This window comes from Anas platyrhynchos, chromosome 6 (assembly GCF_047663525.1).
Source record: "Anas platyrhynchos isolate ZD024472 breed Pekin duck chromosome 6, IASCAAS_PekinDuck_T2T, whole genome shotgun sequence".
Taxonomy (NCBI): domain Eukaryota; kingdom Metazoa; phylum Chordata; class Aves; order Anseriformes; family Anatidae; genus Anas; species Anas platyrhynchos.
In genome coordinates this window covers 41,571,529-41,594,378 of record NC_092592.1, presented here as the reverse complement: position 1 = coordinate 41,594,378, position 22,850 = coordinate 41,571,529, and the positions used below count along the sequence as shown (strand labels likewise).

At 49.7% G+C, this 22,850-nt stretch overlaps 1 protein-coding gene and 1 non-coding gene across 2 annotated transcripts; both read right to left on the bottom strand.

Annotated features, from left to right (window-relative positions):
• Positions 1–5,236: 5,236 nt before the first annotated feature.
• Positions 5,237–14,593, bottom strand: LOC139998616 (N-alpha-acetyltransferase 20). The gene is made up of 6 exons (XM_072039977.1): positions 14,457–14,593; positions 14,300–14,324; positions 14,121–14,211; positions 12,807–12,942; positions 11,548–11,693; positions 5,237–5,799 (listed from the first exon to the last, which is right to left on the bottom strand). The coding sequence occupies exons 1-6, from the start codon at positions 14,507–14,509 to the stop codon at positions 5,714–5,716; spliced, it is 537 nt and encodes a 178-aa protein (XP_071896078.1). The 5' UTR covers positions 14,510–14,593; the 3' UTR covers positions 5,237–5,713.
• A 3,744-nt stretch (positions 14,594–18,337) lies between these two features.
• LOC119717680 (U2 spliceosomal RNA) lies at positions 18,338–18,528 on the bottom strand. The gene has a single exon (XR_005267709.2). It is a non-coding gene; the product is annotated as a U2 spliceosomal RNA (small nuclear RNA).
• Positions 18,529–22,850: the final 4,322 nt, after the last annotated feature.

The window sequence follows — 22,850 nt, the reverse complement described above, 5'->3', positions numbered from 1 at the left end:
CCAGTGACTCAAAACACATCCTAACGCACTTTTCTTTAAAATTTCACTGCTTGTGTGCCCCCCCCGTTTTCCAGTTCACACTTTCAGAATACACATATCACTTACAAAAATGTATCACAAAAACGTATCACTCACAAAATTACAGGCACGCAATATCTTTCAGTAGCGACGTCACAAAGCTACTATTACCAGCAATATTGCTAAAATCACAATAACAATAGTCAGAGTCAAATTCCACATGCGATAAGTCAGAAAACCGAACTGTGTAACACCGTAACGATATCTCTCTTATAACAATGTCACGAACCTACTATTACCACCAGAAAAATAGCCAAAATCACAGTAACAATAACCAGAGTTAAATACCATACTCCATGAGTCAGAAAACCGAAATAGACAACACAATTCCAGATGGACCTTAAAGCGAGCTCTTTCCTTAAGGTCCCCAAATATACTTATGGTGCTTACCACAAAGTATATACCAAACACTGCCTCGCAGAAGATCACCTTCCGACTTACAGACAGTTCCAGATACAGATGGACCTCAAGGTCCCCAGATATACTTGTGGTACTAACCACAAAGTATATCCCAAATACTGTCCTGCAGAAGATCAATTTCCGACTTACTGGACAGTCCCAGATGACCGGTCTACCAGAAAACCAAACCAGAATAAAGAATATACTCACTTACAATGATGGGGTCCTTGTCTGCCTCCGCAGTGATCCGGTGAGTCGAGGAGTCCCCCCGGGAAATCCCGGGGGTACCCTAGGGAGTCCTGTCCCCAGCGGGTCCTGCGGACCGGCAGAGAGGTAGTCCCATCTGGGGTGCCAGATTGATTCAAAGATCGAAGCCGAAATTCCTTTAAGTGGTATATTCTTTATTGCAGCGCTGGATGCACGGGGGATCTCTCCACCTATCGTGCATACCCAAAGCGGAAAGCAGTCTTGAATTTATACAATCAATCTATCAATATTCTACAAGCGCCTATACATATGCATTACCTATCCCCGCCTTCCCTCGCTTCTCATGCTAATTAGCCTTTTGGCACCTTGCGCCTGCGTAGAGCCTTCCAAGAATTGTGGGCAGGGGTCTTTGGGACGTGGGCAGGGGTCTTTGGGAGGAAGACCCCGAGTCTTCCTCACAGTGTACTTTTCACCTTTGGTCAGGAATCTGCTGAATTGGCACATTTCTTAATTGCGAGAGCTGGTTGTTGCCAATTCTTCCGTTTGTTGTATCTTTATAATGAATTCCAATGTCCAGTTTTGAGATTTATAGTCCTTACGTTTGTTTCTCTGTCCGTCTGCCGCTTCCTTATCATGAGTTCCAGTGTCTTGTTTCGAGATATACAGTCCTTGTCTGGGGATTGTCCTTGCCTCCCCAATGCCTCCCCAATACCTCCTTAATCAGGGCAAAGCATGAGAAAGTAGGAAGAGAGCAAAAGAAGCAGATGTGTTTTTTTTTCCTTTGTTTTTTAAAATCTGGTTTATCTCAAAAACATTCCGAGAGCAGACAAGAGACCTGTGGTGTTCCTAGAAGCAAAACTCCCCTTTTGCTTTTGCTGCAGCTTTTAATGTTGAACTGATAATGTCACCAAGCAAGTAACTGAAACTTCTTCAACTGGAATTAGTTTAAACACGCTCACCGTCATCTGCAAACACAGAGAACCAGCATTCACTAGCCCTAACCCTAACCCCTAACCCTAACCCCAACCCTCACCCTAAACTCTAACCCTAGCCCCAGCCCTAGTCCCCGAGAACTGCATTTCCCGGTATGCTCTGGGCGCCCAACATGGCCTCCCGGACGTTCGGAGTCCCAGAACTGCATTTCCCGGTATGCTCTGGGCGCTCAACATGGCCTCCCGGAAGTCCGGAGTCCCGGAACTACATTTCCCGGCATGCTCTGGGCACCCAACGCGGCCTACCGGAAGCCTTGTGACGGAAAACTGCACCTACCAGAATTCCCTGCACAGCCGGCACGGCCAATCAGAGGCCGAGTTGTCGAGAACTACATTTAACAGCACTCCCTGGAACCCTAGCCCTTGCCGCCCTTACACAAAAAAGCCGCAAGCCCTAACCCTAAAAATCCTCGAAACCCCTACAGACCTAACCCAAACTATCCACCACACTAAACCCCTGAAGACCTATGCCTAAAAGCCCTAACCCAAACACTGAAGACGCTCAAATCCCACACCCACAAAATTAAGATGCTCAAATCCCAAACCCCAAAAAATAGGACGCTCAAATCCCAAACCCCCTTCCGAAAAAGAAAATAAGAAAAATAAATCAAACAAAACAAAAACAACAAAAGGGGTAGACCTGGTGGCATCTGCCCTATAACCCTGCAAAAATCATGAGGGACATAGAACAACAAAGCAAACACACAAAATAACATTGACATCCTATCCATAAAAGTGCTACAACAATTAATCACCTCCAAAGAGCTTCTTGCAATAAATGCACGTACTACTAGATTGGTTTCCTCTAAAATATCGTACAAGACTCTGACCCACGAAAAGAACCCTGCATGTAGCTAACAGAAGAATAAACAAAGCACCGACCCCAAAGAGCAGCCCACGCAGAAGGAGCTCTCTGATAGAATGCCTAGGGCTCGTATAACATTTGGCCCCGCCCAGCACCCAAACCCAATCATCTGGGAGAGAGGAGGGGCAAACCACAAGAAAGAGAGCAGGAACAGCAGCAGCGGTGTTCTTTTATTTATTTATTTATTTATTTTTCCCTACCCCTAGTTTACAGCATACGGAGTGCAGACAAAAGAACTGTGGCGTTCTCTAGAAGCAAAATTTACCGTATTTTTGACTCAGCTTTGAACATAGAAAGGACAATACAACCAAGAAAGTAAATGAAATATTTTCAACGGGAATTAGCACGAACCTTTCATTTACACATGAAGAAAAATCTAGGAGCGTAGGAAATTACACATCAAAAAAAAAAAAAAGACGTAATAAGCAAGGCGCATGCGCGGCCCCCGGCCGCCTGCAGTACTTGTTTTCCACCAGGAGGTAGCAGCAGAGGGCGCCCGCGGGCGTCACCGCGCATGCGCGCCCCCGGCCGCCTGCAGTACACGTTTTCCACCAGCAGGGGGCGGCAGAGGTCGCATGCGGGGAAAGCACAAAAAAGCAAAAAGAGGAGCAGCAGCACCTCTGGTTTATTTACTTATTTATAAGGCTTAGCTCAACAGCATGCAGAGTGCAGACAGGAGAACTGGGGTGTTTCTAGAAGCAAAAATCCCCTTTTGCTTTTGCTGCAGCTTTTAATGTTGAACTGATAATGTCACCAAGCAAGTAACTGAAACTTCTTCAACTGGAATTAGTTTAAACACGCTCACCGTCATCTGCAAACACAGAGAACCAGCATTCACTAGCCCTAACCCTAACCCCAACCCTCACCCTAAACTCTAACCCTAGCCCCAGCCCTAGTCCCCGAGAACTGCATTTCCCGGTATGCTCTGGGCGCTCAACATGGCCTCCGGAAGTTCGGAGTCCCAGAACTGCATTTCCCGGTATGCTCTGGGCGCTCAACATGGCCTCCCGGAAGTCCGGAGTCCCAGAACTACATTTCCCGGTATGCTCTGGGCGCTCAACATGGCCTCCCAGAAGTCCGGAGTCCCGGAACTACATTTCCCGGCATGCTCTGGGCACTCAACGCGGCCTACCGGAAGCCTTGTGACGGAAAACTGCACCTACCAGCATTCCCTGCACAGCCGGCACGGCCAATCAGAGGCCGAGTTGTCGAGAACTACATTTAACAGCACTCCCTGGAACCCTAGCCCTTACCCAAAAAAGCCGCAAGCCCTAACCCTAAAAATCCTCGAAACCCCTACAGACCTAACCCAAACTAAACCCCTGAAGACCTATGCCTAAAAGCCCTAACCCAAACACTTAAGACGCTCACAGCGCCCAAGCCCACAAAATTAAGACGCTCAAATCCCAAACCCCAAAAAATAGGACGCTCAAATCCCAAACCCCCTTCCGAAAAAGAAAATAAGAAAAATAAATCAAACAAAACAAAAACAACAAAAGGGGTAGACCTGGTGGCATCTGCCCTATAACCCTGCAAAAATCATGAGGGACATAGAACAACAAAGCAAACACACAAAATAACATTGACATCCTATCCATAAAAGTGCTATAACAATTAATCACCTCCAAAGAGCTTCTTGCAATAAATGCACGTACTACTAGATTGGTTTCCTCTAAAATATCGTACAAGACTCTGACCCACGAAAAGAACCCTGCATGTAGCTAACAGAAGAATAAACAAAGCACCGACCCCAAAGAGCAGCCCACGCAGAAGGAGCTCTCTGATAGAATGCCTAGGGCTCGTATAACATTTGGCCCTGCCCAGCACCCAAACCCAATCACCTGGGAAAGAGGAGGGGGCAAAAACCAAGAAAGAGAGCAGGAGCAGCAGCTGTGTTCTTTTATTTATTTTTTTATTTATTTGTCACCTATCCCTAGTTTACAGCATGCGGAGTGCAGACAAAAGAACTGCGGTGTTTCTAGAAGCAAAATTTACCGTATTTTTGACTCAGCTTTGAACATAGAAAGGACAATACAACCAAGAAAGTAAATGAAATATTTTCAACGGGAATTAGCACGAACCTTTCATTTACATATGAAGAAAAATCTAGGAGCGTAGGAAATTACACATCAAAGAGACGTAATAAGCAACGCGCATGCGTGGCCACCGACCGCCGGCAGTAACCATTTCCCACCAGCAGGTGGCGGCAGAGGCCGCCCGAGCGCGCTACCGCGCATGCGCGGCCGCCGGCCGCCTGCAGTACTCTCTTAACACCAGAAGGTGGCGGCAGAGGGCGCCCGCGGGGAATACTGCGTATACGCGCCCCCCGGCTGCCTGCAGTACTCGTTTTCCACCAGCAGGTGGCGGCAGAGATCGCGTTCGCGGCGACCGGCCGCCTGCAGTACCCCCTTCCTAACAGCAGGTGGCGGCAGTGGGCGCCCGCGGGCGCCACCGCTTATGCGTGGCGTTCGGCCGCCTGCAGTATTTACTTCTCACCAGCAGGTGGCGTTCCACCCTTAGGTTAAATACCTGCAGTATTGGCTCAGAACGCAAGAAACCCTTACTGTGCCTTATTTCAGTGGATGCAGCATTCCAAGTTTATGTATGGTACCAAGAACTGGTCTTGAATCAGGTCCTCCGTAGATGGGAATCCTTGAGTTCTTTATTTGCCTGGATTTTCCCCATTGAGCGTGGACCAAATTGAGTTCAGCCCCTCCTTGTGCCACAGAACTTGAGAAAAATGTCCAAATTGTCTGTAACAGGTGTTTTTTCTATGAAAGTATTAATACACTACCTCCCCTTGTCCCTCTTCCTGTGTATTGTACAATAATATTTTCACTGGTCATGAATAATAGCTTTTTTAGGAGTTTTACTATTACTGGCCAGTTATTTTTGATTTGAGAAAAATAAAAAAACACACACCGTGCACCATGTCACCAGGTGATTCCATTTAATAGTCTCTGCATTACCAATATTTAAAAAGAAAATTCACTAGCGGAAGTTCACAAGTCTGCAGCTATTACCAATAAAGACGGTGTAAGTAAACTTCTCAATATTGCTTTTGGTATTTCATGAGAAAAAAAAACATTGCGGCTATGTTTTCTCATCTGTAAGGTAGACAGAAAAGCAATCCAAAATTCTGAGCATGATGCCTGAGAATCACAATTTACAGTTACTCAATGTCTTCCGGTCTCACAGGATGAGGAAGAGGTATAATAGATTTCTTCTCCGTATCTCTGGAAAGAGCTTTTCTCATATCTGTAGCAAGAGGAAAAAGATCTGCAACAACTGTAGTTGTCTGTCCACAGCCTTTGTATTTTGTATGTTACTTTAAACTGAAAAGATGAATGGATGAACAGAAAAGATACACAGCAAGCCCAAAGAAGCTTTCGTGGAGGACGCTTACAGGAAAAAATACCTTGCAATAACAAGCACCTAGTACTCCTATTTTGTTAACACAGTACTTGAAATTACCATGTCCTTTATCCTTTAAATTGAAAAGGCCACCCAATTCTCTGTCACTGTGGACCATTAGCCTCTGTAAGATTTTAATTGGCTGAGAAAAACAATTCCTCAAGTCCGCATAATCAAGGGACAACAAAACAAAAGCGGGGGGGGGAGGGGGGGGAAGGACTGTCACAGAAAAGGAGGGAAGAGAAAGGAAGAAGGAAAGCACAGCCATTCCTCTTCCCAGTGGCATCAGGAAGAAGTCCAGGCACCTGCCAGGTGTTGCCGACGGAAGGAAGACCCAGACGCTCAATATGAGTGAACAGTGAACTTCAACCTTTATGGATAGCTCAGTCGTCTTTTATCTAGTTCGAACATAATCAACTCATACATATTGCAGAAACTAAGCTCAGGATTGGTTAACACTTCCCGGGCTTTTCAGTCTGGTCCTCCTTCTTTTGGCTACTTGTCCCACCTCAGGGACTTTCCCGATGGCCCAAGGGCATCGTGTCCTTGAGCCTGATTGGCTCTCAGCCAGCTGCATACGTGCCAAGGCTCATGTGAGTTGAGTACGGTGCTTCACCAGCCCATTGTCTCCCAACTGCTCAACATTCACATGTCCTGCCTCACTTAACGATTCCTCCACAATTCCCCCGTTTTTATTTTGCAGCAACTATAATCAATATAACTATAAGTAGAAAACGAAGTTCCTCTTTGACGAAGAAAAAACCATCCACCCATGTTCCCAAAAACAGATTTAAACCAACCTTCAAACCAACTATCTTGTACTACAATTTTTTTTTTGCGTATGATCCCTTAACCATTTCAAACATAATCAACTCATCAACAAAGGATCAGACGCAGAAGCGAGGAATAGGCAAAATGAACTTTGTCTGGTTTAATTTGCCCAAGTGACCCACATATTGGTTTGAGGATCGATTTTGCTTAGGATGGCACTATTACGTCCAACCGTCATTGTCAAAGGTAATGCAACCAGAATCCCTTGTGCCGTTAGATCAGCCATGGTTGCTGTTATTCGTACTTGATGACTTTTCTTCAATGGCTGGTTTAACACACCGACTAGGCACCCAGGTTGGCCCTGTAGGGGAAGAGATACACACATAACCTCGCCCCATATAAATCACGTCAGCAGGCCCCAGCCATTGTCCCGTTTTCATATCTCGGTATAGTACTCTCATAATACATTTATTATCATTTTCAGACTTAATGTAATGACGTGTTGCGGGTGGTTCCTCATCATCTCCATGCTATGAACCCCTAAACCCTGCTTAGCAGCGTCATTGTAATCACAGGTGTTCTTTGTACTTTTGTACAGGTATGGCCTTTTCCAGGTTCCTGTAGCAGGAATCATCTGATATCCACGGCTACGTTCACATTTGTAGCCACCTTTCAGGTTGATACATATTTGACTACAGATACCAGGGTTTTGACATTTATCAAAATCTCCACAGTTTCTCTTGTCTACAAACTCAAACCCAGCTGGACAGTCACATTCATTTATGTTGCATTCCTTCAGGGGCTCATCACCCCAGTCCTTGCAGTCCCTCTGCTGGTTACACACTTTATTGATATCTATGCATTCTCCACTTCTGCACTTGAATTTGCCAGGTCCAGAGCACTGAATAACATTGTTACAGTTTGCTTCATCAGTGCCATCCAGACAGTCTCTCACACCACTGCACTGCCTACTCCTATAAACACAGTTCCCATCTTCACATCTGAACTGGTCTGGCCTGCAAGTCTGAGAAGGGCAGTTAATTTCATCACTTCCATCCTTGCAATCAGGATCTCTGTCATAGTCTTTTTCACCTGAGCCGCACTGCACCTCACTCACGTAACACCTCACCAGAGGTGCAGGCTGGCGGCCACACTGCTCCAAAGATACATCCGAGTGGTCGGAGCAGTCACCTTGACCATTGCAGACAAAGCTTTTGGAAATACATTGCCCACTACTGCATGTAAATTCTGCTGCACTACAAGTCACAATGCCGCAATTCTCTTCATCTTCTGCACTGTCACAGTCCTTTTCACCATCACATTTCCAGGACACTGGTGCCTGCCGCCCCGCACCTGTGTCACTTATACTACTGCTATTACCCGTGCCATCAGTGTCAGTGGCATCCTCCTGGTACCATTTCTGTCTTTGCCGCCCCTTACTCTCCCCCTTTTCTTTTTGCCACTGACCATTCACCACAAATGGATGAGACACATGATTACTAGTTAGGAAAGAGCATGTAACATCTGCTATACAGCTGCAGGCGATCTGCTGGTTTTGGTAATACTCTAGCTGCCTCTCTGCCAGGTCCATGCGCTGCAGCAGGTTCTCAATGAAGTGCTGGAGCCTGGCTTTTCCCTGCAATTCTTTTTCTGTCTCCTCCTCGAACTTGCTGAGGCGCTGCTTTAAGGCCGCGATCATCTCCACTGCCATGTCCACCTGCCTGCTGAGCACCTGCTCCCTCCGCTGCACCTCCTGCTGCTTCTGCGAGAGCTGCACAAAGGCCTCCCGCACCTCCAGCAGCTCCGCCGTCTTCTGGGCCAGCTCCCCGGTCAGCCTGTCGAGCCGCTTCTCCTTCGTCTTGTCCACGGCCTCCACCATCCTGCTGAACTTCGCCCTGACACGCGCACCGCAGTCGAACCGTCCGCGCTCCCCGCGGCGCGGGCGGCGGAACGGCAGCACCGGGCCGCCCACGGGCAGCGGCTCCGGCCACGGGAAGCCGCCCCGCTCCGCGCCGTCCTGCTGCATCCTCCGCCTCCGCCTCGGCGGGGCGGGCTTGGGAAACTTCGGGCACAGGGACCGAGACCGGCCCTGTGGCCGCCCACGGCCATGTTGCCCCGGCCGGTGCCGGGGTCGGGGCCGGGAGTGGAGCGGCCCCTGGAGGCGTTTGCGACTCTTGCCGCTGTTCCGGCCGTTTCCCGGCATGTTGCGTCGACATGCCGCTTCCTTGTGATTGTTCGACTGACAATTTGAGCACCATACTGCCCCAGCTTTGCAGTGTCGTCTCACGTGTCCAAAAGCACCACAACGATAACATCGGCAGCGGTGTGGTAATTGGTTACTAGGGGGTGGTACTGGACCACCGGCGGTTTGCAAAGGAGCAAGAGCTGCAAGGACCTGACTCTGTGTAGACTGAACATGCTCTTTCACAGCCTGTGCCTGTTCTCGCATGCTGTCACCTAATTGCTTTAGTGCCTCTACTAACATAGCCTGTGGGCCTACTGGTACCTGAGCCATTCTTTCCAACCCTTCCTCGATTGTCCAAGTTCCCGGTAACGTAGCTAATATACTACGAGTTGAAGGGTTGCAGTTTTGAATTGCACACTGCTTTAGAATAGTGCCCTTTAGATAATCAGGTACCGTAGCCGCTTGTATTGCGTTTGCTACTCGATCAATAAACAACCCAAATGGTTCCTCCCTTCCTTGCTTGATGCCCATATAGGATGGTATCCCCCCTGGCTCTCTAATTTGGTCCAAGGCTCTTCGAGCCAATCTCATTGATTCTTTAGCTTTGTCTGGACCCAGCAATGCTTGTGTCTCTAATCTATAATATGGTCCCAGTCCCATCAATTCCTCCAACGTGACACCATACAACGGATCTCCAGGTGCCCTTATCACAGCTACTGCCTCTTGACAAACACTTTGCCAATGCGCATTAAAAAGAAGCTGTTGATGTTGTGTTAGGATCAGCTTCATTATACCACGTATGTCCCCGGGGAGCAATATATTTGTTCCCCAAATATAATCTAACATTTGCCGAGTAGGTTCCCCCTTTAAACCAGAATCATTTACGGTAGATCGCAATTGAGTTAATAGTTTCCAATCTAAATTTGTCATATTAACGGTCACATTACCCTGTGCATGTGTTGGCGAGTATACTACCGGAAAAGCTTGTGTTAACTGTGCTGCCGTTTCATAATTCCCTTCACGCAGTGCCTCATTTGCTATTTGCCTCCATCGCTCAACAGGGGGCGTAACAGCAAAGGCTTTCGATGGCTGCAGACCTTCTCTTCCCTGCGCCCCCGTTGTGAAGGGATTTATATTTGATAGAAATGAGTTAGCACTGGTCCTTTCACTTGCTCCTTTCTCACTTTCTATTGGAGCAGTTGGAGCTGTTGGTAGTGAGAGCTCCTCCTCCGCTACAGAGGACATTGTCACAGGCACCCCCGAAATTCCCGAGGCCCCCTGTGTAATAGTAGAAGTTCTAACGGAAGGTGGCAACGGGCAATCTGTTCCTTCCATATTTATTTGCTGTGGATTAACATTACTAACCCTGCTTGGTGGTCCTAACCACTCTGTTGCAGCAGCGGCAACTCTTTGTTCATCTTTATGTGTGGCTAATGCATTAGCCACTATTCTCCATGGCCTCATCAAATCTCCCAGTAAACTTAACATCGTTCCTAACATCATCAAACAATTTATTTCCAAATTTACGTCACTCTGTTTGTTCAAAAACTGTATCAGGACTTGTAAAACAACCCTTAGCTATCCCATATACTAATAACCCTGGCAAATCTTTTTCTACAATCTATATCTAAAATGCTCCGCTTTTCTAAAAAGCATTTGAGCAAATAATACGCCGCTTATCTTTTCATACCTTTATATACGTCGACTGCAGCCTTTGCAAAGACCTCGGCGGCGCTTTTCCGGCGGGACCCTAAATAGGCTCATCCCGGGTGCGGGGACTCCCTTTGACCTTCGCGCGCACCTTCCCGGCGCGGGTGCGGGGATTCTTGTCCCTTCCACCTCCTGGGCTGCGTTGCAGGACCGGCTTCTCCTTTATTCCGTCCAACCGTGGCCGTGGATCACTGCCAGCAGTGTCCAAATCCTGTTCAGACCTGTCCCTGTTCGGGCGCCAATTTGTTGCCGACGGAAGGAAGACCCAGACGCTCAATATGAGTGAACAGTGAACTTCAACCTTTATGGATAGCTCAGTCGTCTTTTATCTAGTTCGAACATAATCAACTCATACATATTGCAGAAACTAAGCTCAGGATTGGTTAACACTTCCCGGGCTTTTCAGTCTGGTCCTCCTTCTTTTGGCTACTTGTCCCACCTCAGGGACTTTCCCGATGGCCCAAGGGCATCGTGTCCTTGAGCCTGATTGGCTCTCAGCCAGCTGCATACGTGCCAAGGCTCATGTGAGTTGAGTATGGTGCTTCACCAGCCCATTGTCTCCCAACTGCTCAACATTCACATGTCCTGCCTCACTTAACGATTCCTCCACAGCCAGGAGCATTCTTTCCATTAGATAAGTAACCGAATGTTATTTATCCTTACTCACAGAATAACATGTCTTTGTACTGGATAGCTTACTCATCTGGTATTTTATTTTACCGTGGATACAATGCAACGTGCAAACCACAAGGTTGATTTTTTTAACAGATATTAATCCTCAGCAGGAAAAGCTATCTAAAGGAAGAAGTAAAATCCCATTAAACAACAACCACCTTAACTTTTTCCCTATACACAAAACACAGGGACAACCCTGGGACACACAAGAGGATCTTTCCATTCAACGTGGGGGTAGAACAAGTACTTACCATAAGCATCCTCGTCAGGCTCTCCATTGCTAGCAGAATAGTACTCTAACACTGTCCGGTACACACTGTAGCCCAGTTGCTTATACATGTTTACCGCAACCTGATTTGATACTCTCACAAAGAGATCAACGAAAAATCCGCCCTTTCTTTTAAAAAATAAACAAAACACAGTAAGAACGAGCAGGTGAATATATTTCCAATTAAAAACCCACAACATGTAACCAAGAACAGGTCTGATGAGGCAATACACTAATCAGGTATGTTTCACGCTGTAATAACAGATGCATTCCTTTTAGCACAGGACAAGCCCAGTATTGGCAGAAGTTATTTTTTTTGGTCACATGAACAATCTTCTACACCATCCAGTACACTCAGAATTATTAACAAAAAGAACAGGGCCAGCCAAATACCCACAGAAGCCTCATTTTCATATATATATATATGAATAATTATATATATTATATATATATATATATATAAAATATTATATGAATATAAATATATATGTGTGTGTGTATATATATATATGTATGTATATATATATATATATATATATATAAATATTTTAATTATAATCAGTATTTTAGATGCATTTACATTGCACTAGCTTAGGGACTGACTGCCCCCTTCAAAATGAACAGGGGAAGAAAAATCAGTCTCACAATTCAGTTGCCTAACAGGAGACAGCCCTCAGTATGCAAGTTCTTCAAAGAATCAAGCAATCTGGGGATTCAACCAACCACAACAGGGTTGCTCTACTGGCACGAGCTAGGGACATTTCCCTAATGTGTTTATTTTCTGCAGGTACGAGTAAGCTTATTTTCCATCTCATGCTGGCTAAGTTACTGTCTGCAGCACTACATTTGCGTAATATTGCGTCCAAGGGAACCTGCACAAAGCCCACAGCCGCTAAACAAGTATGTTGGGGGCACTGTGGAAGACACTGTTGGTAGGAAAAGAACTTCACAAAATATCAAGAAAAGGATAGTTTATACTGTGTCTTTGCTGAAATTTAGACTACTTCCCATTCATCATGGCAAGTGAGCTTTCATAGAAATCAAGACATTTTAAAATGCCGAGCAAAGTTTTTAGCTCTTGTTCTCTAACTACAGGGAATTTCAGTCAGTTGGGGGCGCTATTTAATAGAGAAGTCCAGGAGTCTGGGTATGTTTCATGTAAAACAAATACATAAACCAGGGACAAAAGTCTACAGAAAGAACACTTTACAAGATCAGCTTAAAGAGAAGGGTAATACTCACTTTTCTGAGATTTCTTCCAATAGTTCCATCAACTTGGCAGCCAAACCCAGCCGTCGAAATTCTGGTGCAACTGAGAGAGCAGTAACATGTCCGTGCCATTCTTCCCTGGCCACAGAGCCTTCTGCTTTACCCATTACTGCGGACATACAGAGTATCAGCACAGCAGCACCTCTGGGACAACGCACCCCAGGTGTACATCGTTACAGAGGAGTATATGAACACATGCTGCAACAACTGTGGTGAAAAGCTGAACAAGGCATGTCTGTATTATCGCTCTATGACTTAGCAACTCTGTACGGTTACAGGTCAAATATCAGAGCTTCAGAGAAAGGCAGGAAAGGCCCCTGAAGGTCACATTTCCATCTGGATTCCAAGCTCTACTGGAAAGACCCCCAGATGCTAGTTCCTGATTTCACCAACTGCACGCTAACAGAACCTATTCTGACACCCAACTTCACCTACCGCAGACAATGCAGATGGTTCTCATACAGTTCTGCTTCATTGCATCAGACATCATTCTGCTCGTTTTACACTATTCTCTCGACTAGCATTAAAAAAGTTACATCATTTTTCAAAACTTGTTTTTTGAGGAGTGCCTTCTAAATAAAAGCCTTAAGCAATTCTCACGAGTCTTTAAACGAGCAGAATTCGGGGTCTGACTGGAATAATGGAAGAACAGAGGGCTACAAGCCAAAAAACTAGTTCATCACCCTAGCAACTAAAGGAAATTTCTGGTCGTTTTGAGGGGGTAGAACTTGGGCAGCTTTGCTAATCTGGCAAAAGACAGCTTAGACCCTGCAAACACGTTACATGTAGCCAAAAGAGGTGGGTTTTTCTGTTTGTTTGTTATTTTGGGGGGAGGGGGAAGAGTCGGGTGGGGAGCGGGGGTGTCTTTGGAGCTTGTTTCTACATAGCACCACACAAGCGTTAGATTGTGAACAACCCTCCAAACCTCCTGTCGCACGCAGTACTTCAGAAACACCCGTCACTCACAGCACCAACGCTTTAGGCTTCAACACGTAGAACGGGCCATTTCCCCAGTCTCTGCAAAGGCCTCCCGGGATGCCGGGGCAGCGATAACGAGGAGGGCGAACCGGCAGACAGCCCGAGTAGCGGGTACTGCTGGCGAACGCCACCGCGGCAAGGCAAGGCAAGGCAAGGCAAGGCTCGGCTCCCCGGCCCAGGGCTGGCTCTCGGCAGGCGAAGGGAAGCCCGAGCCCGCGCCCGGAGCTCAGCGCCGCTCGCAGCGCGCCCGCCCCGCGGCCCGAGAGCAGCCGGAGCCGCCGCCGAGCGCTGCGGCCCCGGAGCACTCACTGTAACCCATCAGCTCCCCGCCGGGCGCCTCCGCCACGATGAAGTACTCGGGCCAGTGCGCCAGGTACTGCAGGTAGAAGGGGATCCCGTACTGCGGCCGCCAGTTAAGGAGCACGGCCACAGCGGCGCGGCGCCCCCCGAGGCCTCCCGCCAGGCGGCCGGCGGCAGCGGAAGGATACGGTCTCCGTCAGCGGGTCCAGGTTGCTGCGGGGAGAGCGAGGGGGGGGGGGGGGGGAGAGAGAGAGAGAGAGCGCGGCGCTCAGCGCGGGCCCGGCCAGGCTGCGGGGCCGGGGCCGGGGCCGGGGCCGGGGCCGGGGGGGAGGGGGTGTCCCTCACATGTTGTTGAAGCGGAACAGGTCGTCGCAGGTGAAGGCGCGGAGCGACGTCATGGCGCTGCTGGGCCGCCGGCGCTGCCCCGGCAATGCTCCCGCCGCCCCGGCGCCTCTTCCTTCCGGCGCGGAGGAGGGGCAGCTCCGCCGGCCCCGCCCCGCGGCCCGGCCCCGCCCTGCAGCCGCCTGCCCGGGCCGAGGCCGCGCCGCCAGGCGCCGTGCGGCCGGGCCAAGGCTCGCGGGGGGCGCCGCGGCCGCCGCCTCGCCAAGCGACCCGCGCGGGCCCCCCCTGCTTTCCCCCGGCTCCCCCGCGGCACCTCCGTGTCCTTCCTTCGGGCGCTCTGGGGCTCTGCGGGACATCGGACCCGCACCCTGCCCTCTGAACCGCGCCGGTGCTTGCAGCTGCGGCTGCTTAAATTGCTCACCTGCCAGGAGTGCCGTTTGTTACACGGAAGGAAAAAAAAAAAAATACCCTTCCAGTCAGCCCGTTACTAGGCTACCGACACCCATGCTTGCGCTTCGGTGTGCACCGAGGTCCCGAAGGGACTTCGAAATATCATCGGGTCCAACCCCCCTGCCAAAGCAGGTTCCTTAGAGCAGGCTGCCCAGGTAGGATGCACATGTAGCAACAGCCACCTGGTTAGTCTGCCAGTCGAGCTAGCTCTGCCCAATGAAAATTCCTACACGCGGAGAAAGGGATAAAGTCCTTGCAGTGCATATTAAAAAAAAAAAAAAAAAAAGCCATACTGGTGAAAACGGTCTGACTTATGCCTGCCTCAGGCAAAGGCAAAGCCGTCCATGGGGCTGCTTTTGCTCAAGGACGTGGGTGCACTCAGCAGCTGATGCAGAAGTATGGGGCAGCCTGAAAACCCTCAAGGGCATCTGGGGTGAGAACAGGCAGTCCTTTGGGTTGTACAATTGCTGTAGTTGCTGTGTAATGCTGTATGTTGTCTGCAGTTGCCATGTGTCGACTCAAGGGCGTTACAGGAAGAGTCGCTCAGATTCGTGACGAATGACAGCACGCGCACAGACGTGCGGGGCTTTCCTCGCATACGGGGCTCACCGTGCCTGTGCACGCCCACCCGCCCACCCCAACTTTCAGCGAGCCCTTCCCCAGCCAGCCTCAGCACACAGGCAGCCCTGCTGCCCAGGACTTCCACGATCCCAGGAACTCCCGCTTGCACGCACCTTCTTCCTTGCCACGGTCCCAGCAACGCTCAGTAACCTCACCGTGCTCCAAGGTTTCTCTAAAGACCTTTCCGGACCCAGCTTGGCTGCCCCGAGCAGCAGAGGGGCTGCAAGGCAGACAAACTGCAACTACAGCCCCCTCATCACCTTCCTCCTCCACCAGCCCCACAGCTGCCACCCTCACCCAGGTGCAGCCCTTTTATGAGGAGGGGCTGCCCAGATCACCACCCTCATTAGCCGCACCTGGGGCTCCAGTGACAGGTTTTTACTCTCTTTTCCTAATCTTCTTCCCAAATGTCCCAATTCTCTGGGATTCAACTCTTCTGTCCACGTACAAACGTTACTATTTCAGATTATTGATGAGCCCCGTTCCAATCAGAAATCCACAGGACTTCAGGAAGACACCTGAAGCACTCAGCCCTCCGTCTTCTAGACAAACAGTACCACCTTTTCCACAAAATTTACATTTCAGCAGGGCCGAATTTCAAGCCGAGTGCCAATTTTTCTCATGCACTTTGTTAGTAAGCTCGCACAAAACAAGGAATCACTCCTACGTATCCATCAATATGGGGGCTCAAAAAGGTATTGAGGCCTAAATAAATTCGCTCTCCCCCTTCTTACCAAATTCCCAAGGGCTCAAGGCCAAACCAACACAGAAGCGACTCTCTCCGTTCTGCCACTTTGATAATCGGTCAGCCCCTCTCCCCCGATACCTGGGAAACCGACCAAACACCACAGCAAATATATCCAGACTTCTAAACTGTCACTTAGATAACGCCGCCACCTTCCTCCTTGTCACACTCCAAACATTTAAGAACAAAAATGGGATTACGAGATGCACCGCCGGGCGCATATATTGGGCACCACCAGTCAGCACTTGGATCAAACAGCACTTCCTTTCGGTCTGTCGTGCGCTTCGTTCGTCCCCGGCCGCTCCCCTCACGGAGGATACGGGACCGCGGATCGGAACGCCGCACTCGCTTCACGGCGATGCTGCGCCTCGCTCACCCAGCACAATCACGCTGTCACGCAAAGAGGCCCCCTGCACTCCTCGCTCATACCACAAGAATGTATCACTTAAAACAACAACCAAACGTGTTCGTAAGTCACTTCACAACAGCACTTTGTCTCAAACACACACACTTACGCCAATGCTTTCAACGTGACATACCCAGACACCTACAAATAAGACACGCAATTATTACCACTCCAGTTAACATCCCCCCAGCAGCTGCTGCTATTACCCGGGTAACCTTGTCACAATTTCGAGAGGCCCGCTTACCTTTCTCCTGCGTCTTATGCGGTCATTAGCAGGTCCGTCCTGGCTCCCAAAACTGGGAGGCAGCGGTAACCTCGCATTTGCTCCATCTACTCCCAAGACCTCTAGCGGCCGCTCTATCAGCCAGCGACCCCCCCCCCCCCCCCCCGACATCTCTGTCGGCCAGCGACCCCCCCTCGACATCTCTATCGGTCAGCCTGTAGCGTACCCTCCTCCCATACGGGGACTCTGCTGCACACCAGACGTCTCTGCGCGACTTACCAGCCGCCCCAGCCACTCGTATGACTTACGGGCCCTTCCTGTACTGTAAAGCTGACCGTTTGTCCGTGGCCTCAGGAGGTCTTTGTCTGCTCCCGCGGTGAGCGGCACAGAGCAGAGGCTCCCCCGAGGAAAATGCTCGGGGTGCACCTAGGGGCGTCCGCTCCGCAGCCGATCCCGCAGCCGAGCGAGCGGAACGTCTCTCCCGGCCGGCTCGCCAAACTGACTTGTGGCAAACAGAGTCCACAATCAGTAAGACTGCAAAAGTAGGTCTGTTTATTCAGCGCTGGGCAGCACGGGGGGGTAGTCCCGCCAAAGTCGTGTGCACCGGACGCGGCAACTTGCCGCAGTTATACGCAGCAAAGAGTTACATTTGCACGAAGTTTCACAGTGCGCCTACACGTATTCACAGCCCGTCCCCGCCTCACGTTAAAAGCAGTTCGAGAAGTCATTTCCACAAGCACCCCCCCACCCGCGCTCGCGCAGTGTCTCCCGGTGGCGGTCGTCGGGGGTCATGGGGATGAAGGTTGGTGGCTCTTCCTCGTCCCCGCTAGCTGCCCTCTTGTCTTTGCGCAGAGTCGGCTGCTCCTTGGCTCCTGTCCATCCTCAGGACCGGTTTCTGCCAGTTTCTTAAGACAGGCTCCCACTCTTATGAAGAGACTGACCTCGGTAAGGGGCCCGAGGCTTCTTGCTTTAGTTATTTTGCACAATGCAGCGTAGTTGGCAGAGACAGCAGGGAGCATCCTAGTTGCATGCTGCCAGCGCTCTCTCTCTACCCGATCAGATTCTCCTAACTCCCTCTCTCACCAGCCCCAGCTGCAAGCCAAAGAAAACCTTCAGAACCGTGCTGCCCCCGCCACAGTATGCGACCTGCCGCCCCGGCCGCTGGAGACGGCCGCTTCCCCGGTGCAAAGGGGCGGCAGGCGCTGGCGGGAGCGCGAGGGGGCAGAGAGCCGTTCCGGCCCGCGGAAGGGGCAGCGAGGCGGGAAGCGAGCGCACGCGCTGGGCCGCGCCGTGCCCTCCGCGGAGCCGGGAAGCCTGCGGCGGCCGGGCGGCAGCTGCTCGGGGGCCGCTGCCCCGTCCCGTCCCGCGCCGCGCGTCCCACCATCCCGCCGCCCCCTAGCGGCCAGCTCTGTCTTTGCACAGCCACAGCAACCTCCCGAGGGAGGTGCACCGTTCCCGGAGGTACTGCAATACCGGGACGATGCGCGGAGCGGAGGGAGCAAGCTGCGGATCCAACTCCCGAGCCCAAAAATCCGTTTAATATAAAGTCCTCTCATCGAGGACGTATCAGATATTAAACTGATAAGAACAGATACTACACTTGATCTTAGCCAAAAGGCCGAGAAGCGATGTCCACCACCCCGGCCCCGCGCCACCCGCTCCCGCGCCCACCACCCCGACCTCACGGCCACCGCTCCACCGCCCGCCCCCGCCCTCCCGGGCCTCAACCCGCCGCCCTCGCCCGCCCCCGCCGACGCTCCGCTCGCAGCCGCGACCCCCAAGCGCCCCGCCGCCGCGGCGCCGGGGCCTCCCAGCGGCCCGTTCGGGCCCCCGCGCGCCCGATTAGCTGGGCCCCGCCACAAATTTGCATGCCCCGCCCCGCGCCCCGCCTCTCCCTCCCCGCGCCTCGCCGGCCGCGTGCCCCGCCCACGAAGCCTCTGCGCCCGCCCTTCGCTCCGCGCTCATTGGCGCAGCTCCGCCTCCTCCTCGCATTCGCCCCGTGTCTTTACAGGGCGGGTGTCCTCGGAGCACCACCCTCGTTATCTACACCTGAGTCTCCAACTGAAACAAAGAGTAACCCTGCGGAGACTCAAATGTCACCACACGCGACTGGAAGCAACTGCCAGAACTGGGATGATGGAGGCCTAAAAAGCCTGCCTTCAAGACAAGAGACCAGAAGGATGGGGACTGAAAACCCCCTAAGAAGACGCTCTAGGAAATCAATTCCCAAGCAAGAACTCCTGATGCGGCCCAGATGACTTCTGCAAGAGTGAGGATGGAAACAGATGCCCGCGGCCCCTGCCCCCCCCAAAAATAGGATGCTCAAAACCCAAACCCAACTCAAAACATTAAGACACTCAAAACCCTAACTCTGGAGAACCTAACCTGAAAAAAAAAAAAAAGATATTAAAACTCTAACCCTAAATAACTGACCAAAAATAAAACCCTATGACCCTAACCCTAAAAAAACTATCAACACTACAACCCAAAAAACTCTAAAACCCTAACATGCTAACCCTGAAACCCTTAAAACCCTAACCCCCAAATCCCTAAAATCCTAAATGTTAAAACTCCAACCCTAAAAACTTTTAAATCCTAAACATAAACCCTGAGAATGCTTACCCTGAAACCCAACCCTAGGGCCCTATCCCTGAAACCTTAAAACCGCAAATCAATCTTTGGGAAATAACATAGGCTCAGGAGAGGATCTCAGTACAGTAGCATTTGTATTTGAGATTACAATGGCGGGTGTCCCGCAAGCAGGAGGGCACCTACCGATTCCATACACAGTTTATATACTTTTTTTTTTCCCTCCCAAGGACCAGGACCCTCCCGTTTCCCCATTAACTGTGCAATCCAGGTTTATACTCTACCTGGTGCTTCACCGAAAACAAACAGCTGCTGGCCTGTTACAAGTCCCATTTCTTTTGAGGCTTTTACTCTTTGAGGTGGTAATGTTTCTTACACCGTGATTTCCACTTAATTGTTGTAAGGATTCTGGTTGTCTGCATTTTACAAGGTTGTCTGTTGTAATAAATGACTAAGTCCCAAATAGGATTACAATCAAAGTTTACAATTTATTAAATGAATAGAGGGAAGCAAACAGCACTGGGTGCGCCGGGAGTCTCTGCTCCACCGAGACGCACACAAGTCACAGCAGGCGGCTGGTTTTTATGCTCCTGGGCTAATACATATTCATTACTACTTCTAGAAAAGGCAGGGTTATTATAACTAGTTCCTGGAATCCGAACCCGCCCACTGGCGCATGTGTTATCAGTCTCTGGTGGTCCCTCTGCGGGTCTCTCGTACTGAAGGCTCATAGTCTTCCTCCCAGGCTTTTCCCTTGTCCTTCTCCTTTGTCCATCTTGGCTGGATGTCAGAGACTTGCATAGTGCCCCATGCAATAGTCATAACAGTTAGCAGTTATTCTGAAACCCCTTTGTTCTCTTGTCCCCTATTAACCCGAATTGCTGGACCATTCCTCTGCAAGATGAGAAGAGGCAAAGAGAGCAGGAGGAACAGCAGCCCTGTTTTTGGTCTGGCTTAGTTCAACAGGGGGCAGCACAAGCAACCAGGCTGTTTCTCTTCAAAGACTTGCCTTAGCATTGGTGAAGGAAACTGACCGGGCCGACAACCCTCTTACCTTTTTGCACCACTCCACACCATGGGGACTTCATCTCTCCAAGGCTGCACGAGGGAAGGGCGGAAACAAGAAAAAAAGCACATCCTGAGGCACCTCATAACCACAGCCTACCTACTGCAATACTTGTGTCTCTCTTCCCAGCTGCTTCATCTCTGTGGCTCTCCATCTCCAAACCACATTCTTTTTAACTGCCATGCAGAGTGGCAGTCCTCCGGGCGCCATAGAGCAGCACCATATTTTTTTTTTTTTTATTAGTATTTTTTAATTTCAAAACAGCAGTCCGCTTCCCTCTGGAGATGGACAGTAGGTCCAGCCAGTCACCGAGTTGCCAACACAGAGCTTCACAGTTCCAGAAGGCGCTCTTTCCTTTCACCGATTCCTTATAAATGTTATCTACCACTGGCAAAAGCAATGAACAGACTTCAAACATGCACTGCCATGTTTGACAAACTTCATGTTTTTAATTTTATTACTTCAAAAGAGCAGTCCACTTGCCTCTACACCTGTGAAGTAGATCAAACCAGTCACTAAGTTACCGAACAAGAACTTGACGGTTCCAGACAGCTCTGTTTCCTTTGACCGGTTCCTCCTAACGTTTACCTACTGCTGGAAAAAAAGCAAATAGACTCTGTGCCAGCTGCCCTTGAGTACTCGCCCAGAGCTTGAGTATTCGCCCAGAGACAGACCAGAGACATGCCTGCAGCTGTATAACAGACGTTACACTTTCTTTCCTAACTAGTAATCATATGTCTTATCCATTTGTGGTGAATGGCCAGTGACAAAAAGAAAAGGGGGGAGACAAAGACAGAAATGGTACAAGGAGGATGCCACTGACACTAACAGCATGGGTAATAGGAGTAGTATAAGTGACACAGGTGATGGTGCAGGGCACTCTGCCTGCTGCTCACCTTTGCCTGACTGTGCACTGCTGCCAACGGTGCTAGAGTAAAATGTGAAGACTGCTCAGATGGCAGTGATGAAGCAAACTGTAACAATGTTATTCAGTGCTCTGGACCTGGCAAATTCAAGTGCAGAAGTGGAGAATGCATAGATATCAATAAAGTGTGTAACCAGCAGAGAGACTTCAAGGACTGGGACCCTGAGCCCCTGAAGGAATGCAACATAAATGAATGTGACTGTCCAGCTGGGAAACTGTGGAGATAGTGATGAATGCCAAAACCCTGGTATCTGTAGTCAAATCTGTATCAACCTGAAAGGCTATCAGATGAATCCTGCTACGGGAACCTGAAAAGGGCCATATGGCAAAGCAAATTAGATAACTGTTATTTAACTTGTCAGAAGATAAAAAAAGAAAGTGTTTCAACAAGCAGCCACGGGAGGGAAGAATCACTGAACCCTCGATGTGAGGGACTGTACCTTGTTTTACTGACTACTGAAACAGCTGTGAGAACCGCAGAAAGGGACCCATGCATCCAGAATAAAAGGACCAGTAACTACTGAAACTTGGAGGGTTGAGTCCACTCCTGGGAAACTGAAACTCAAGCTAAGGAAGAACTAATATTCTGGCAACGAGGCTCTGCAGGCTCTGCATGAATTAAGGATGCCAAATAAAGGGGACAAGCCTGAAGGGAGGAAAGGGAGAAGGCAAGACCAGGGCAGGACCCTCCACTGCGGTGTGTATGGTCTATCGAGGGAAGCAACCCCCATGGGTATTGACTGCCGAGTGAGAGGGCCTCGACTGGACTTCTCCCACACTAAGGTCAGGTTGTCCTGAGAAAATAACATAAGACCCTTTTTTTTAACCTATATAAAATTGTGATTCGTTTTCCAGGAGCTGGATCACCCTGACAGGCTGAATGGTAACACAAACCTGAATCGACCCTGAAGGCATTTGCCTATTATGATCCAGATACGTGGGCAGAAGACAGATCCTGGGACTATAGGACCCCAGTATATATACTTAATAGAATAATTAGGTTATTAACTGTAATAGAAATAGTTATAAATGATGAGAACTGCTTTGTATCAAAATTGCCTAGCTTTGGATTATTTACTAGCATAAGAAGGAGAAGTCTGTGGAAAATTTAGCTTTAGTAATTGCTGTTTAAAGATTGATAAAAAGGGTGTTTCTTCCTAGTAGCTGACAGAATGTTATGTTCTGGTTTAGGATGAGAAGAATGTTAATAATATGCTGATGTTTTAATTGTTTTTAATTGTTACAGAGCAGTGCTTACACCAAGCCAAGGACCAACCAAATTCAGCTTCTCACTGTCCTGCCAGCAGGCAGGCTCGGAGGAGGGCCGGACTGCTCAGGGTTAGGTTGGGCATCGGACAGCAGGTGGTGAGCA